Source organism: Balaenoptera musculus, chromosome 4, assembly GCF_009873245.2.
Source record: "Balaenoptera musculus isolate JJ_BM4_2016_0621 chromosome 4, mBalMus1.pri.v3, whole genome shotgun sequence".
NCBI lineage: Eukaryota > Metazoa > Chordata > Mammalia > Artiodactyla > Balaenopteridae > Balaenoptera > Balaenoptera musculus.
The window spans coordinates 6,823,599-6,840,292 of NC_045788.1; the positions used below are offsets into that span (position 1 = coordinate 6,823,599).

A 16,694-nucleotide genomic window follows, 5' to 3' on the forward strand; every position below is an offset into this window, starting at 1 on the left:
TGAGGAACATTTTGTAATGTTAAGGAATTCATTTTACCCTTAAATGTATATGTCTATAGATCTAAACGTTATCTCCGGGAAGCACGAAATAGACTTTTTCATTGGCAAATAGATGAACATTGAATGCAAAGAATGTGAACAGTTTTATAAAATTATTTAGGAAGACGTCATTGAATTTTCTAAAAAGCTAATAAAACATTCAGCGTATTTTAATATCTTTGACTAAAAATTTGATAGTGATTAACTATAACTTCATTTTGCCTTTTAGTTTTGAAAGGGCGCTTTGACTATGGCAGAAGAAAGAGCATTTTTTGAAACGTAAAAAATAATTTGAATTTTTAAATGTTTTTACATTCATGTCATTCACCTTTTTTTGGATGAACATACATTTACATTTTGTACACTTTAAATACGATTACATTTTGACCGGGTAGTTATGTATAATTTTGAATTAAAAAAATAAAGAAAAAGAAGAAAAAAAAGTCCATGAGAAAAAAGTGCTTAGAATATCGTCTGGCAAATAATGGGTATTCCATAAATATTAGGGATCCCTTTCTGCCACCCACCCTTTTCCTCTCTTGGTTTTAACTTGATATCAGATTAAACATCCTTTCCCTCCCTCTTTTTCCCACTCTCCACCCTCCAAATACAAACATACATATCCTGTTTGGAATGTGGTTGCCTTATGGAAACAAGTCTAAAATTTGGAAGAAAACAGAGCCAGCAGAATTGACAGGAGACATTAGGGGAATCTAGCTGAGGCCAAATTAAAAGCTCAGTTGTTAAAGATACCTAATTCTTTTTGCAGAATTCTGACCTACCGCATATGTCAGGCACTTCTCAGCCTAGTGAGAAGTTTTGGGCATCTCAGAAATGTGGGTCTGACCAAAGGGAATTTAACTGATTCTTGCTAATCATTTGACTTACAGGTTGGGCTGCCAGCCCTCAGCAAACCAAATGAAAGCTTCAGGAAGTTAACACTGCTGGCCCCATCCTCACAGCTTTAGACACACACCTGGAACGTTTTAACAGCTGGAATCCAATTTCTGAGTTGATCTAGGAGAAAATCAGATTTGTTGTAGTACTCAACAATAATAAAAGAAGAACAACTAACAGTTTGGGGGTACTTACTACATGGTAGGCACTGTGCTAATCCCTTTCTGCAAAATGTTCCTTCTAATCCTTACCAGGACGTGAGGGCTATTATCTCCATCGTAGAGATGAGGAACTTGGGGCTCAGAGAAGTTAAGTAACTTATACCAGACTCTCTCCTGATTTTAACCCCTTTAACTTACAGCTGATGACAATGGTGGCTACCGTTTTTTTGTTTGCTTGTTTTTGTTTTTTTAAATTTTTATTGGAGTATAGTCGATTTACAATGTTGTGTTAGTTTCAGGTGTACAGTAAATTGAATCAGTTATACGTACATATGTGTGTGTGTGTGTGTGTGTGTGTATATATATATATATATATATATATCCACTCTTTCTTTAGATTCTTTCCCCATATAGGCCATTACAGAGTATTGAGTAGAGTTCCCTGTGCTATACAGTAGGTCCTTATTAGTTATCTATTTTATATATAGTAGTGTGTATATGTCAATCCAATCTCCCAATTTATCCCTCCTCCCCCTTACCACCTGGTAACCGTAAGTTTGTTTTCTACATCTGTGACTTTATTTCTGTTTTGTAAATAAGTTCATTTGTACCCTTTTTTAAGATTCTACATATAAGCGATATCATATATTTGTCTTTGTCTGACTTACTTCACTCAGTATGACAGTCTCTAGGTTCATCCATGTTGCCACAAGTGGCATTATTTCGTTCTTTTTTATGGCTGAGTAATACTCCAGTGTATATATTTACCACATCTTTATCCATTCCTCTGTCAATGGACATGTAGGTTGCTTCCATGTCCTGGCTATTGTAAACAGTGCTGCAGTGAACATGGGGTGCATGTATCTTTTCGAATTATGGCTTTCTCCAGGTATATGCCTAGGAGTGGGATTCCTGGGTCATATGGTAGCTCTATTTTTAGTTTTTTAAAGAACCTCCATACTATTCTCCATAGAGGTTGTACCAATTTACATTCCCGCCAACAGTGTGGGAGGGTTCCTTGTTGGTGGCTACTGTTACTGAGAGCTGACTAAAGGCCTGAACATGTGTTATAACAAATTTCATCTTTACAAAAACTCTGATGGGAAGCATTTAGGAGTCCCAGCTACAGATAAAGAACATTCAGCTGCAGCACCTGGAATTTTGTGGAATACAGACGATAATAATAATAGGTGCAGAGTCTGTTCCCCACCTCCTCTTTTCTGTGCAGAGGAGGCTATTTTTCATTCTAGGGCCGTACTAGCCAATACAGCTTTCTGTGATAATGAAAATGTTTTACTTCGGCACTGCCCAATATGGTAGCTACTGACCACATGTGGCCATTGAGCATGTAAAACGTGGCCGATGACACTGATGAACTAACATTTTAATTTTCTTTTAACTAGTTAACCTTAAATAGCACACGGGGCTAGTGGCTACCATTTTGGACAGCACAGCTGTAGAGGGTAAAACTGCTTGGTGGCCAAGTTCGCAACAGAGTCTAAGAGTTTCTCACACTCCACTTTCTTTCTCTTAGCTCTGCTGTTGGTCAGCTTCTGGGGCAGGATCCTCAGACTAAGGCACTGCTAAGAACTGAGAACTGAGGGAAAAGGATCAGGATCTTTCTTACTCCCTTTATTCAAAACTAAATATTTATAGGGAATTCCCTGGCGGTCCAGTGGTTAGGACTCTGGGCTTTTCACTGCTGAGGGCATGGGTTCAATCCCTGGTCGGGGAACTAAGATCCTGCAAACTGTGCAGGCACAGCCAAAAAAAAAAAAAAAAAAAAAACCTAAATATTTAAGTGCGCAAACACTTATTTCACGTGTTCATTTATTTATCTGACAAATATTTATGGAACTCTTCCCACATGGCAGGTATATCTGCTTATTATAAATCTATGCATTGGCCCCCGGGTTAAAATGGCAAGCAAGGCAGGACTGGAGAGACAGACATTAATTAAATCATCACACAAATGCATCATTAGAAACTCAAATAAAGGGAAAGTATCAGGAGTTGTGAAGGCGTTTAAGGACGGAGGATTCACGTGAGGCATCGGGAAACACTTTAATTTTTTTTTTTTTTTTTTGGCTGCGTTGGGTCTTCGTTGCTGCGCACGGGCCTTTCTCTAGTTGCGGAGAACAGGGGCTACTCTTCATTGCGGTGCGTGGGTTTCTCATTGCGGTGGCTTGTCTTGTTGCGGAGCACGGCCTCTAGGCACGCGGGCTTCAGTAGTTGTGGCTCACGGGCTTAGTTGCTCCACGGCATGTGGGATCTTCCCTGACCCCGGCTCGAACCCCTGTCCCCTGCATCGGCAGGAAGATTCTTAACCACTGTGCCACCAGAGAAGCCCGGGGAAACACTTTTCTGACGGTGCTCAAGTTCAGCTTGTGGAAGTGATGTTTTAGCTGAGAAACTAAGAATGAGTTAGAATTAACTGAGTGACAAGGAAGGAAAAGCATTCAGAGTGGAGGGAATAGCATGTACAGGCCTGAGGTGTGCAGAGTGCGGACATGATTGAGGAACTTTAAAAGAAAGGGTCCGTGGGGGAATTCCCTGGCAATCCAGTGGTTAGGACTCTGCGCTTTCACTGCCGAGGTCCTGGGTTCAATCCCTGGTCAGGGGAACTAAGATCCCACGAGCTGCGTGCAGTGTGGCAAAAAAAAAGAAAAAAAAGAAAAGAAAAAGAAGAAAAAGAAAGGGACAGTGGGAAGAGACAGGCTAAGGCTTCGACACAGCCTCATCTGCCATATCAGGGCTTTTGACCTTTATCCTAAAAACAGTGGCTGGCTACTGAAAAGATTTAAGCAGAGGAGTGACCTGATTAGAAAATAAACTTAAAAAACAAAACCAAACACACAAAAACCTTGGCTTTTCACAAGGGCGTCATTGTTCCCTGTTCCTTCCTTCCCTCTCCAGCAGGCAGGCAGGTGACTTCCCCAGACACAGGGCTGCAGCTGGCTCAGGACAGACTAGAAGAGCTTGGTCCTGGGCCCAGCGGATGAATGGAGCTGAGCTGTGTCCTTTCCTCTCATGCTCTGTGTGTTCTGTGTGTCTCTGCCATTGAATAAATACTGGGTATTTATAAAAACTGTCAGCAAGCCACCCACTCCCTTTTCTCTGCCTCAGGCCCAGGAGCCCTCAAACAGTAACAGGCTGTACCAGAATCTCTGTGATATCCAGAGATCCAGTTCCTAAAGGACAGCTAAATATAACTCTCTTCCACACACGCTGGTGCCCCTCGTCCCCACTTTTACGATCCTAGCTGTGGAACATCCAGGAAACTTGAACTTGACGGGCGGTTTACACCAAACCAGGGCAGAAGAGGTGTCACTGGGGAGGTGGGGTGATGTTCAGTATTTTCTTTTCTGGCCACCTTTCCATTGAGCCACAGGTCATGGATTGGCCTTCAGAGGGGAGAGTGACAAGTGAAAGAATTTAATCCAGTGAAAGAAAGGCAAGAAGAGCGAAAAGGAGAGGAAAGACTTGTGAGTGTATTTGAACTTCAAATTAATGAGACTCCAACTTCCTTCACAAAATGCAACTGTTACGGTCCTCTTCTTCCAAAATGGATTGATTTTATCTCCTTCCCTGGCATCGTAGAAAAGTCACCCGTTTTGCTGGTTAACACACTTGACCTTGATTCCCAGCTCTGCCGCTTACTCGGGGCAAGGTAACTCACCACCCAGAGCTTCAGGGTCCTTGTCTGTAAAATGGGTTAATGGTGCTAGTTTGCAAGGTTGTGCGGCTGTGAGACAATGTGGATGGAATGCTTAGAAATAAGCAGGGACTTCCCTGGCGGTCCAGGGACTCCGGGGATGTGGGTTCGATCCCTGGTCCGGGAACTGAGATCCTGCAAGCTGTGTGGCACAGCCAAAAAAAAAAAGAAAAAGAAAAAGAAATAAACACCGGCTTTGTTATCACCCAGTAATGCGTCTGTGTGTCTCTCTTCCCCGTGACACTGAGCTCCTCAAGTGCAGAGAACTCTCATTGGCCTTTATATCTACTACCTACTCCTGCAAGTGCTCAAGATATAAAATGAATGGTTGATGTAGGTATCCAATAGTGAAGGAATTCCTCTCTTCCTGCCCAAGATGGTCAATCTTCTAATTTCCTACGCCCTTGACTGTTTATTTAGACACAAATTGGGAAAATAAAATTAGTGGATACACTTCCAGAAAGATATTTTCCTACAATGTTTCTACTTACACATACACATACATATTTTAAATTAAATAACTTTATTTTTAATGCAGTTTTAGGGTTACAGAAAAATCAAGCAGAAAGTACAGAGATTTCCCACATGCCCCTTCACTCCCTTCCCTCTACTGTATTAACATCTGGCAATAGTGTGGTACATTTGTTACAACTAATGAGCCAGCAATGATACGTTGTTATTGACAAAGTCCATAGTTTACATTAAAGTTCACTCTTTGTGTCGTACATTCTATGAGTTTTGACAAATGTATAATGGCATGTAGCCACCATTACGGTTTCATACAGAATAGTTTTGCTGCTCTAAAAAGCCCCTGTGCCCACCCATTTATCCCTCCCACCCCCCAACCCCTAGGAACCACTGATCCTTTTACTATCTCCGTAGTTTTGTCTTTTCCAGAAGTTGTGTAGCCGGAATCATACAATATGTTGCCCTTTCAGATTGGCATCTTTTACCTAGTAACATGCATTTAAGATTTATCCATGGGTGCAATGTTGGGAGGCCCACACGGCAAGAAGGTTGAGGGCAGCCTCTGGAAACTGAGGGCTACCTCCAGTGAACAGTCAGCAAGAAGCCAGGGTCCTCCGTCTTGGAAATGCAAGGAAATGAACTCCGCTATCGACCTGAGTGAACTTGTGAGTGTATCCTGCCCTAGCTGAGCCTCCTAATGAGGACCTAGCTCTGACCAATATCTGATGGCAGCCTTACAGAAGACCCACCCAAGCTGTGCTGCACAGAAGTCATGAGGTAATAAATATATGTTGATTTAAGTTACTAAGTCGTGGTAGGTCACTATGCAGCAGTAGATAACTAATATACTCTTGTTGAGAGATATTTGGGTTGTTTCCAGTTTTTCCTGACTATCAACTATGCTAATATAACTGCTCTGATGCATGCCTCCTGGTGCATACCCACAATTGTTTCTATAGAGCAAATTACTCGAAATGGACTTACAGGCATAAGGCATTGGGCAAGACAGAGGGTGGCAAACTCTTTCTGGGAAGGACCAGGTAGTAACTGTTTTAAGCTCTGAAGGCCCTGTAGTCTCCGTTGCAGCTATTCAATTCTGAAATCGTATTACGAAAGTGCCAAAGACAATCCCTGTGAGAACGAGCGTGGCTGTGTTTTAATATTTCATTTGTGAACACTGATACGTGGATTTTGAATAACTTTCACATGCTACAAAATATTGTATTTCTGGTTTGTTTCAACCAATTAAAAATGTAAAAACCATTCTTCGCTTGCAGGCTACATAAAAACAGGTAGAGGCCAGATGGGCCCACAGGCCATAGTTTGCAGGTCCTTGGGATTTTCAACTTACCGGGTAGGGCAACGCTGTTTTCTGGAGTGATGGTCCTGATTTTCCCTCCCATCAGTAGTGTAATGTTTAGGAGTTCTCATGGCTCCACATCCTCGCCCATGTTTGTGACATCTATGCAATATTGAGTTTTCCAATCCAAAACATAGATGAGTCTTTGCCTTTATTCGTATTTTCTTTTATGTTCTTGGTAGTGTTTTACAGTTTTTTCATTTGAATTTTTCCCTCATACTTTTTTTGAATTTATTTCTTTTTTTTTTTTTAAACGTTCTTTTTGGTTTTTTTTTTTGGCCGCGTTGGGTCTTCATTTCTGCGTGCGGGCTTTCTCTAGTTGTGGTGAGCGGGGGCTACTCTTCATTGCGGTGAGCGTGCTTCTCATTGCGGTGGCGTCTCTTGTTGCGGAGCATGGGCTCTAGGCACGCAGGCTTCAGTAGCTGTGGCTCACAGGCTCAGTAGTTGTGGCACACGGGCTTAGTTACTCCGCGGCATGTGGGATCTTCCCGGACCAGGGATCGAACCCGTGTCTCCTGTATTGGCAGGCTGATTCTTAACCACTACACAGCCAGGGAAGTCCCGGGTTTATTTCTAATTAAATTATTTTCTTGTTGTAATATCTAGTGGGTTCTCTTTTCTCTTGTATTTCAAATTATTTTTTGTACATTAATTATGTAATCCTCCACCTTAGAAGGTTGCTTTGTTTTTTCTTTATATTTGGGCAAACTTAGTACAAGTTGTCATTTTAGTGGACACATGATGTTCTCAAGAATATTAAAGGCTTGGGACATCCCTGGTGGTCCAGTGGTTAAGAATCCACCTTCCAATGCAGGGGATGCGGGTTCAATCCCTGGTCTGGGAAGATCCCACATGCCGCAGGGCAACTAAGCCCACACAACTAAAGTTGAGGCCCGCGTGCCACAACGAAGAGCCTGCATGCCGCAACTAAGATCTGATGCAGCCAAAAATAAAAAAATTAAAAAAAAAAAAAGACTATTGAAGTCTTAAGACTCTGAAATAGCTTTGCATCGTTTCCTGCCCACTCTTTTAAGTTGCTTTTGAAACATGTATATGTACATATTACATATGTGTGTGTGTGTGTGTGTGTGTGTAAAGGTGACATGGAGCTAAGGTGATGAGGATAGATATAGACATAAGCAGGGCCAAAAGTGAGCAGAAAGAAACAAATAGGTGAAAGTGGATCATGGGGAGAGAATTTAATGGAAATGTTTATGCAAAGGTGGTTGTGGAATGTGGGGAGACTAAATAATGTTACTAAGTTAATATTAATGATAATAACAATTACGTATTGAGCATCTATGCTGTACACTGTGCTCAGTGTTTGACAGACATCGCTCATTTCACATCAACCAGCAAGGTTCCTAGTATTATCTCTATTTCACCACTGACAAAATTGGGGTCCCAAATGGCTAGATAACCTAAGAGCACCAACAAACCAGCAGCAAGCTGGGATTCGAGTCCAGCCGGCGTGCTCCTAAGCCTTTGCTACTTCCATTCTGCCGTGTTGACTTTCCGTGGGTCGGACATCCCTCAAGCAGCAGCACCACATGAAGAGGCCTGGACCTCTGTGTTCGTGTTCATTGTAATGTTATTATAGCAAACAAAACAGAACAAAAGCAACCACTTCCATCATTACAGGTAAATGGTTCAATAATCTATGTTACATGTTTACACTTACTGTAGAATGTAATACAGTGGTTAAAAAGAATGGGGTAGGGGGAAATTCCTTGGCGGTCCAGTGGTTAGGGCTCAGCACTCTCACTGCCGAGGACCAGGGTTTGATCCCTGGTCGGGGAACTAAGATCCCACAAGCCATGCAGCATGGGAAAAAAAAAAAAAAAAAAATGGGGTAGGTTGATAGGTACTGACTATCAACCTAAAAAATCATCACCCCATACTAGACCCCATACTAGTAAGTGATGGGAAACATTTACAGAATAGTATTATGATTATGCTGCCATGTTATTTTTTAAGATATGGAAAACAAGACTTAATGGAGTCTACAAGTGTATTCCTGTATAAAAATTCATCAAGCTGTACATTTAGAATTTCTGCAACTGACTGTAAGCAAATTAAACCTGAATTTCAAATTAGACTGTGTCTACGTTTTCATGCACATACATATGAAAATACATAGAAACCAGTCTGGAACAATTTACACCCAATTTTTGGCAGTGGTAACTTTGGGGAAAGGAAGATCTCTTCTTTTCCTCTACATACTTCTGTATTGTTTGACTATTTTAAAAAGGTGTCATTGGGTGTCTAATAAATAAATAGAAGTACATGTTTTTGTCAATAAAAGAAATAACGTAAAATAATTAATCAATTAATAGACAAAATTAACAGACAGCAAATACACTTTGGAAGAAAAGAAGCTACTGAGAATCCACGTAGAGATAGACCCAACTGCTCCCTTGCAAAGTATTTCAGGAATATGTTTTCTCTATTTTTGCCTCTCTGGAAAAAAGTTGATCCTAAGCCACTTTTGTAAGGAGGTTTTCCTACAACCCTAATCACCAGCGGGCCTGAGGGCTGCATGTGGAGATATGAACACCCAGCCACCCCGAGAGAGATACCTGACCCCGCCCGGGAGCTGGAGCTGACAGGAGATTCAGGACTTGCTTGAAAGAACTGCCTCGGTAAGCTTCCCACACTGACGTGGCATGGGTGTGATACAGCTGCTGGGAGTGAGCAGGCAGTACACCTGCACGAGTGGTGTGAAGGAATTATGGAATAAGGAATTCATTCTGGGGGACTTCCCTGGCGGTCCAGTGGTTAAGACTGTGCCCTTCCAATACAGGAGGCATGGGTTTGATCCCTGGTTGGGGAACTAAGATCGATCCCACATGCCGTTTGGCACAGACCAAAAAAAAAAAAAAAAAAAAGAATTCATTGTTGAAATCTGACCTCACACGATTTGTGGAAGGAGCCAGGCAACTGAACATCTGGGAAAGGGAGCTCGAAGGACCAGAGGAGTCCCTAGCCAGTCTGAGAAGCCAAGGATATCCAGCCACTGAAGTAGGACCACAGAAGGCATGCTGATGGAGGAATCTGGAGGGAGTATTTGCCTTTGGGGGTCCACTTGCTGGTGGATCTGGGGCTGCTGTTGGCAACGTAGAGGGAGCGAGGACAAGCTGGACCTGCTAGGCACCTCTGCATCTGGGGTCATCTCATTGAACCATGGCGGCGTTCAGATGTCCTGCCCCCAAATTCCTTTCTTGCAAGTCTAACCTGGAACCACACAGGGAAAAGGATTCTGGAAAACATGGTTTCTAGCCTAACCAAGTTAATGGTGGGAGATGATTCTGGAGGAAAGGTGGTGAGTTCCATTTTGGACATGTTAATTTGGGGTTGACTGGGATACGTGCTTGTGGTGATGTCCGGTAAGTAGTCAGGCTTGTTCAGTCTTCTTCAATATGCAAACAAGCTGTTCTAAGACTCTAGTTCTAATCCAGGCCTGGGGTGAGAAAGTGGAAGGCCTCTGTGGATTAAGAACCTAGGAACTAAAGATATCGACCAGGAATAAAGTCAGCCTCAAGAAATAAAGACAGTCCAAAAAACAAAAAGCCTGTACCTTTCAAGCAGTGACTTGGGGTGGCAGGATGGGAGTGGGGATGGGGAGACCCTCCGGGGCAGGTAGGAAGGGGTGTCCTGGAGAGATGGCTTGAGATACCTTACCCCTGAGTGGGAAGACAGCTGTACATTAATTGATAGTCACTCTTTTCATTTTTTAAGTCTTAGTATGCAGGCATAAGGCAGTCTATTCAATGAATGATCCTTCTTTCAGAAATTTCAAAGACAAGTTTGTTACTTAACACAATTTGCGACCTTATTGCTTCACAGTGCTTCAGAATCATAGAGTGAGTTCTGACTGAGGTTCCAGGTGATGTAGCAAACATTCCACGCAGAGAGGTCCACCAGCAAGTCAGGGGACCCTCCCACCGGCATCACCACCATCACCACCATCACCCACCCCTCCACTCCTACCACTGCCAACACTAGCCAGGTTGGAGGAACAGAGGCTGGGAAAGGTGGTAAAGAGAGGGCAAAGGATGGTGGCAATCCCAAAGGAACATGGAAGTTAATAGCGCTTTCAGGTAACATTTCTTCATTTGTACTGGATAACAAATGTAGTCAACGAACAATTATATCTGCAGTTTTCTTTTTCCTCCACTTTCTCAGTCATCAAATGAAACTTTGGCTTCCTGTTAGACTATGTACGTGGAGGAGTGGTATATTCCTCTGACTACCTAATACAAAAAGGGCTTCCGTCTCTCTCTCTCTACTTTTATTCTGCTATATTTTTCATGATAGTACTTATCTCTGATATTACATGTTTCCATGTTTCCTTTATTTACTGTCTGTCTTTCATACCAGAATATAAGTTTCATTACAGAAAATGCCTTCGTTCACATCTCTATCCCAAGCAAATAAACCAGTACCTGGCAAATTGCAGACATCCAAGTGTTTGTTGAATGAATGAATGAATGAACGAATATATGAAGATGCATTACCTTCTAAGAATGGCTCCATGTGAGAGAGAGTTGTATTATGGCTATATATAGGAAAATAAAATTCTGATATAACTTTATTTTTGTCTGATGACTCTAGGTCTAACTATAGAATTGGTATGCCTTATATATTGTCCCAACAGTTCCACAAGCCTCAGAAAAACTGTATCCTTTATATGAATATTACCAAATAATAGCAACTTAAAAATATTTGATATACATTTTGGTCAGAAGGGCTGGAAAGCTTTGCCGGTACACATTTTTTCCACTACTTCTCTGCGTGCCTGTCCACCTCCTTGGCTGGGTCCCCTTCCTCCTTCTGCCTGCTAACTGGTCATCCCTTTGGTTTGGCCTTGGAGCCCTTGCTACTCTTTCTCAACTGAGCTTTTTTCTAGGTCAGCTTCTCAAGTGTCATGGCGCCATTCCTAGCCAGATGAAGGTTGGGCCTCTGGTTGAGCCCTGTCATGGGGCTCTGTCCTGGCTTCATCTGACCTGTCTGGTTCTTTGTATGAGCACATGGGTGGAACTATAGACTCCTCCCCTCATAGCTTCAAGGGCAAGACACCAGCCTTATTTGTAAGCTGCACTGTAGCTGCACAGTAGCTGGCCTGTTGTAGGTATTGAAGGAGTGAATGGATGCTGTCTAAATACTGAAATATCGATGAGTGAGATTGATAGAATTGGGGGATTTGCTTTAAAATACTCCAGTAAAAATGAGTAAAATGAAATAACGTGGCTGAGGACACAGAGGAAACGAGAGTGAAAAAATGTTGGTAATGGTTGAAGCTGGTGATGGGTACATGGGGCCTCATTATGTTTCCATTTTTGTGTGATTTTAAAATTTTCCATTAAAAAAAGAAACAAGTTTCTTTTAGATTCTTAGGGAGGTTTTCTGCTGCTAAATCCAAATATTTGTACATTTTATAGACAACATTAATAAAATATATTGTTTTAATTAAGATAACTGAATAAAGAAAAAGTTAAAAATAGAAAAACAAACAGAAAAAAGAAACCAAAATTGGTTGGAGAGGCAAAGCCAGGAAAGCTTGCTAATAGGCTAATAGTTCAATGAGCATGTATGAAGTGGAAATTTGTAAATGGAATTTTACTGTAGGGATGAGTAGCTGTATCCAATAGAGTTGTGCACATCAGGGAATTAAATACACATAAGGAAAGGAGCAGACTAAACATACCCATATCAAATACAATTCATATGTGAGTTGAGTTGAAGTTAGCTAATTTTTTTTAATTAAATTGAAGTATAGTTGATTTACAATGTTGTGTTAGTTTCTGCTGTACAGCAAAGTGATTCAGTTATACATATGTATACTTTTTTTTTTAATTTTTATTTTTTATTTCTGTATACTTTTAAAATATTCTTTTCCATTAGGGTTTATCACAAGATATTGAATATAGTTCCCTGTGCTATACAGTAGGGCCTTGTTGTTTATCTATTTTATATATAGTAGTTTGTATCTGTTAATCCCAAACTCCTAATTTATCCCTCCCTCACCTCCTTTTCCCTTTGGTAACCATAAGTTTGTTTTCATTTTTAAAATTTATTTTATTGAAGTATAGTTGATTTACAATGTTGTGTTAATTTCTACTGTACAGCAAAGTGATTCAGTTATACATACATATATTCTTTTTTCATATTCTTTTCCATTATGTTTATCACAGGATACTGAATATAGTTCCCTGTGCTGTACAGTAGGACCTTGTTGTTTATCCATCCTATATATATAATACTAGTTTGCATGTGGAAGTTAGCTGGTTTTAAGATTTCACATTTCATAAACATTTAAAGTCACTAACTTTGATTTTTCAGGTTTTAAAATATTTTGTAACCAAAGCATTTTTTTTCAGGTCTCTCATACCTCCACAGGCCCTTTCAAAGATCTCCTGCCCTAGGAATTGCCCATAAAAATTGATACAAATGGCTTCATGTGCTGAGTACTGTTGTAGATGCTTCAGATAGGAAGGAGTGTAAGAAAGGGTGTCTGCTTTCTGGAAATTTATCATCCAGCTCCTTTCCTTTCCTCAGGTCATACCTCTTTCCCTTTGCAGTCCTAAAAAATTCTGTCCTTACTATCCATTCTTTTCATCATTCTGCTTGATTTTGGCATCTCCCATTCATTTTCTTGAGAACTCTTTAATTAGGACAAAAACGTTTTTTTTTTTAAATTATTATATTTCTTTATATAATATTATTATATAAATAAAATTATTTTATTATTAGGACAAAATCGAATACAAAAATAATTATGCTTATATTTGAAATCACATTCCTAGGTCTCAAGCATATACCTTCACTTGCCTAGATAAAATATTGTGCTGATTTATTTGAGTATTTGTTCTTCGAGGTCTAGCTGACTTTCTGGAGATTTTGCCAAATTTCATTTGGGCCTACACAGGCCAGTCACCAATTCCTTAAGTATTTACTATGTGTTTTGGGGGGGAATCACAGAAAGAGGAATAAGAATATTCTAGGCCGATATAAAATCTCAAGGAGCCAAAGCAAATTGCAAAGATAGGGGCCTGCTTGAAGAGATTCTCAGTGCATCATTCCAGGCATGTAAATATCTTTTATCCTGTTTGCAGAGTGTTTTGGAAATCAAGGCAATTGTACACAAGAAAACTGACATATGATTCAGATGAGGGAGTCCCACTTACATGGAGAAGAAAGCATTTTAAAAGGAAAAAGAAGAGACCATCAAAAGACTCTGAAAAACACGAAGTGCAGGTCTACAATGAGATGATCACATTTCCCTGTTCCATATGCAAGCATGAAATTGACCTACCTGGAATATTCCTCCATAAAAAGCAGCATGTAGCTCTGGCTACATTGGGCTTTCAGTGGATGGGTGGGAAGACACCAGGGCTCTCAGCGATTGCTGATCAGAGGCAGTCCATCATTGCTAAACTATTGTCATCTTTTGCATTTACTGAAAAAATCTTACAGAGCATTAATAATGCTTTTGAGCTCCTTTGGAAGAAACAAATACCAGCGTACTATAAGATTATTGATAACATTCACAACAGTTCAATATATCCTCAAAAAATCTGTCACCTATTAATTAAAGGAACAGCCATTTGCGAAGACAGGAATTCTACATGGAGAGCTGACATGAATGATCAATTCACTGTCGTGAATAATTTTGGCAACAAACCCAACGTGTGTTTTTTTGGTTTGTTTGATGGACATCACGGTGCCTCGGCAGCAGACTTGACATCAATGGAACTCCCAGTTTTACTTCTCCACCAACTTTCCAGACTTGATCCTTCCTACCAAATGACCCCTGAAGAGCAAAAAGTAATCAATTCTTTTCACACAGTGTTTAGAGAAGACTACAGAGCTATAGAAGACTCCTTCTCCTCCATAAAGAAAGAGACAAAAGCATTGAAAAGTGAGTATGAGAACATACACAAAGCCTTTGCAAAAGCATTTTGGAGAATGGACAGGCTTTTACGTCTTGGAAGGAAGGAAGTGTCCAGGGCTCGATGGAGCGGCTGTTCTGCGGTTACTTGCATATTGGAAGGCAACATTAAAAGTCCCAAAGCTAAGAAGTCTTGGAGAAGATTCAGTGACCTTGATGCTTTGGTCCCTTTCCAGGGGATGCCGAAAATAATTTCTGGAGTGCTACATATTGCAAACACTGGTATGTATATTGAATGGTACCAGGTGACACCTTAACATGTTTTATTCCTGGCAGCAAAACCTCTCTTGCTTCCAGAATTATCTAGTGACCTATTATTTAACGACTTACTAGTGCCTAGATATTTCACTGACCAATTTAAGAAACGATCAATAACCACAGTTTAAATGTAGATTTGCAGGCACAAAACGAATTGTAATTATGTCTCAAGGAGGCACGTATATGAAATAACGTGACCAAAACATGACGTTTTCTAAATGGGGTAGCAACACAGCTATTGATAAAGGCAAAGCAAATCTATTACATTTGCTCAGATCGGAATGAAACCAAAACATTTCCCACACTTCCCTTTTTCGGGAGAATGGAAAGTTCTTTGAATGTTATTAGTATAGCTGCTCAAACTGGTCAGTTTTTCTGGTAACTAGCATATTTGCAACAGGTCATTCTTGTGCTCACTGGCCAAGTTGCATCGATTTCATCTTAGGAAAAACAATCTTTCATGATTCAGTTTTATAGGCATGTATTTCCTTCTCCAAAAATTTTGGCTGGATTCTTTTAATTTTATTTCAAGAAGCAATTCTTTTGACATGCGGTGCTAAAGTTCTAGCTAAGGAGCTTGCCAAAATGGACAGCCCAGAGGTAAAACAGTTTTAGCCAAGTTAACCCGAGTTCCATGCTCATTTCCAGGAGATGCTTAACTAGGGCTCCACCACCCCTTTCCTCGGTAGAATTATTATTAATGACAGTGTCCACTCACTGAATATTGCGTACAGAGTAATTTCTCATGTAGTCTTCCAAGAACTCTGATATCTAAAGATATCTAAGTATTGTTTTTAAAAAAATATATTCGACATGTAACATTGTGTAAGTTTAAGAAGCACAACATGTTAATTTGATACATTTTTATATTGTAACATGATTGCCATTGTAGCGATAATTACCACTTCTATCACATTACATAATCATCATTTCTTTATAGTGATTGAAAAAACTTAAGTTCCAGTCTCTTAGCAAGTTTGATGATTAAAATATATACGTTCTCTCTGTTCCCAATATTGTGCATTAGACCTGTAAGATGTATTTACTGCTTGTTGCAAGTTTGGACCCTTAAACCACATCTGTTCTCCTTCCCAACCCCTGCCGCCATTTCTAAGTGGTGTTGACCCAATTGCCCAAATGAGAAAATAGAAACTCGGAGAGGTGAAATTATTTGTTCAAGGTGTCAGAGGTAATAGGAATTGGAGCTGGAAATCAAACTGCCTCTGAAGGGGATTGCTTCCAGAGTCTGAGGAGTCTGGGCCTCAGGGAGTGGGACTTTGGCCCACACCAGGGCCAGATATACTCACCAAGACCATCACAATGTCAAGGTCCCTGGAAGCCGGCCTGTTTCTGATCTAACTCTGGTTGTGAGCCCAAAATGAGCACACCAGATTAAGCAATACCATGGAGCCAAGTGCAATGCCAATTTCCTCGGAGCATTTGCCATTTCTCAGGCTCTACCCTGAGGTTCCAAAGTGCTTCAGAGCAGGCCTACTTCATGGATGGAGAGTTTTCAGATTTCAGACTAATCTGGGAACTGACCCATATCCTTGGACTTGGGACTTCTATTAGAAAATATCATTTGATATCATGGTTCCTGGAAAATTAAAGGAAAATATATGAGATACTCAATAAGTAGATACTATCATCAAATGTTCAGTTTACTATGATTCATTAGTTCCAAGCTCACTGTTGTTTGGCAGGTTCTAATTTCCAGGTCAAACATTTTTTGGATCTAATTTACAGGCTTACATACATAACTGTGTTAAAATGTTTTCATTTGGGCATCCTTCATTCTAACAGACACAAATAAGTAGGGGAAAAAAATCCAACTTGTGAAAGGGA

The 16,694-nt window shown here is 40.5% G+C and overlaps 1 protein-coding gene across 1 annotated transcript in view; it reads left to right on the top strand.

Moving 5' to 3' along the window:
• Nucleotides 1-16,694, top strand: part of PP2D1 (protein phosphatase 2C like domain containing 1) — a 41,092-nt gene that overhangs the window by 8,691 nt on the left and 15,707 nt on the right. The window contains exon 2 of the mRNA XM_036850785.1: nt 13,756-14,813. Within this exon, the coding sequence (XP_036706680.1) occupies nt 13,756-14,813 (1,058 nt within the window). The remainder of the gene's footprint in view (nt 1-13,755; nt 14,814-16,694) is intronic.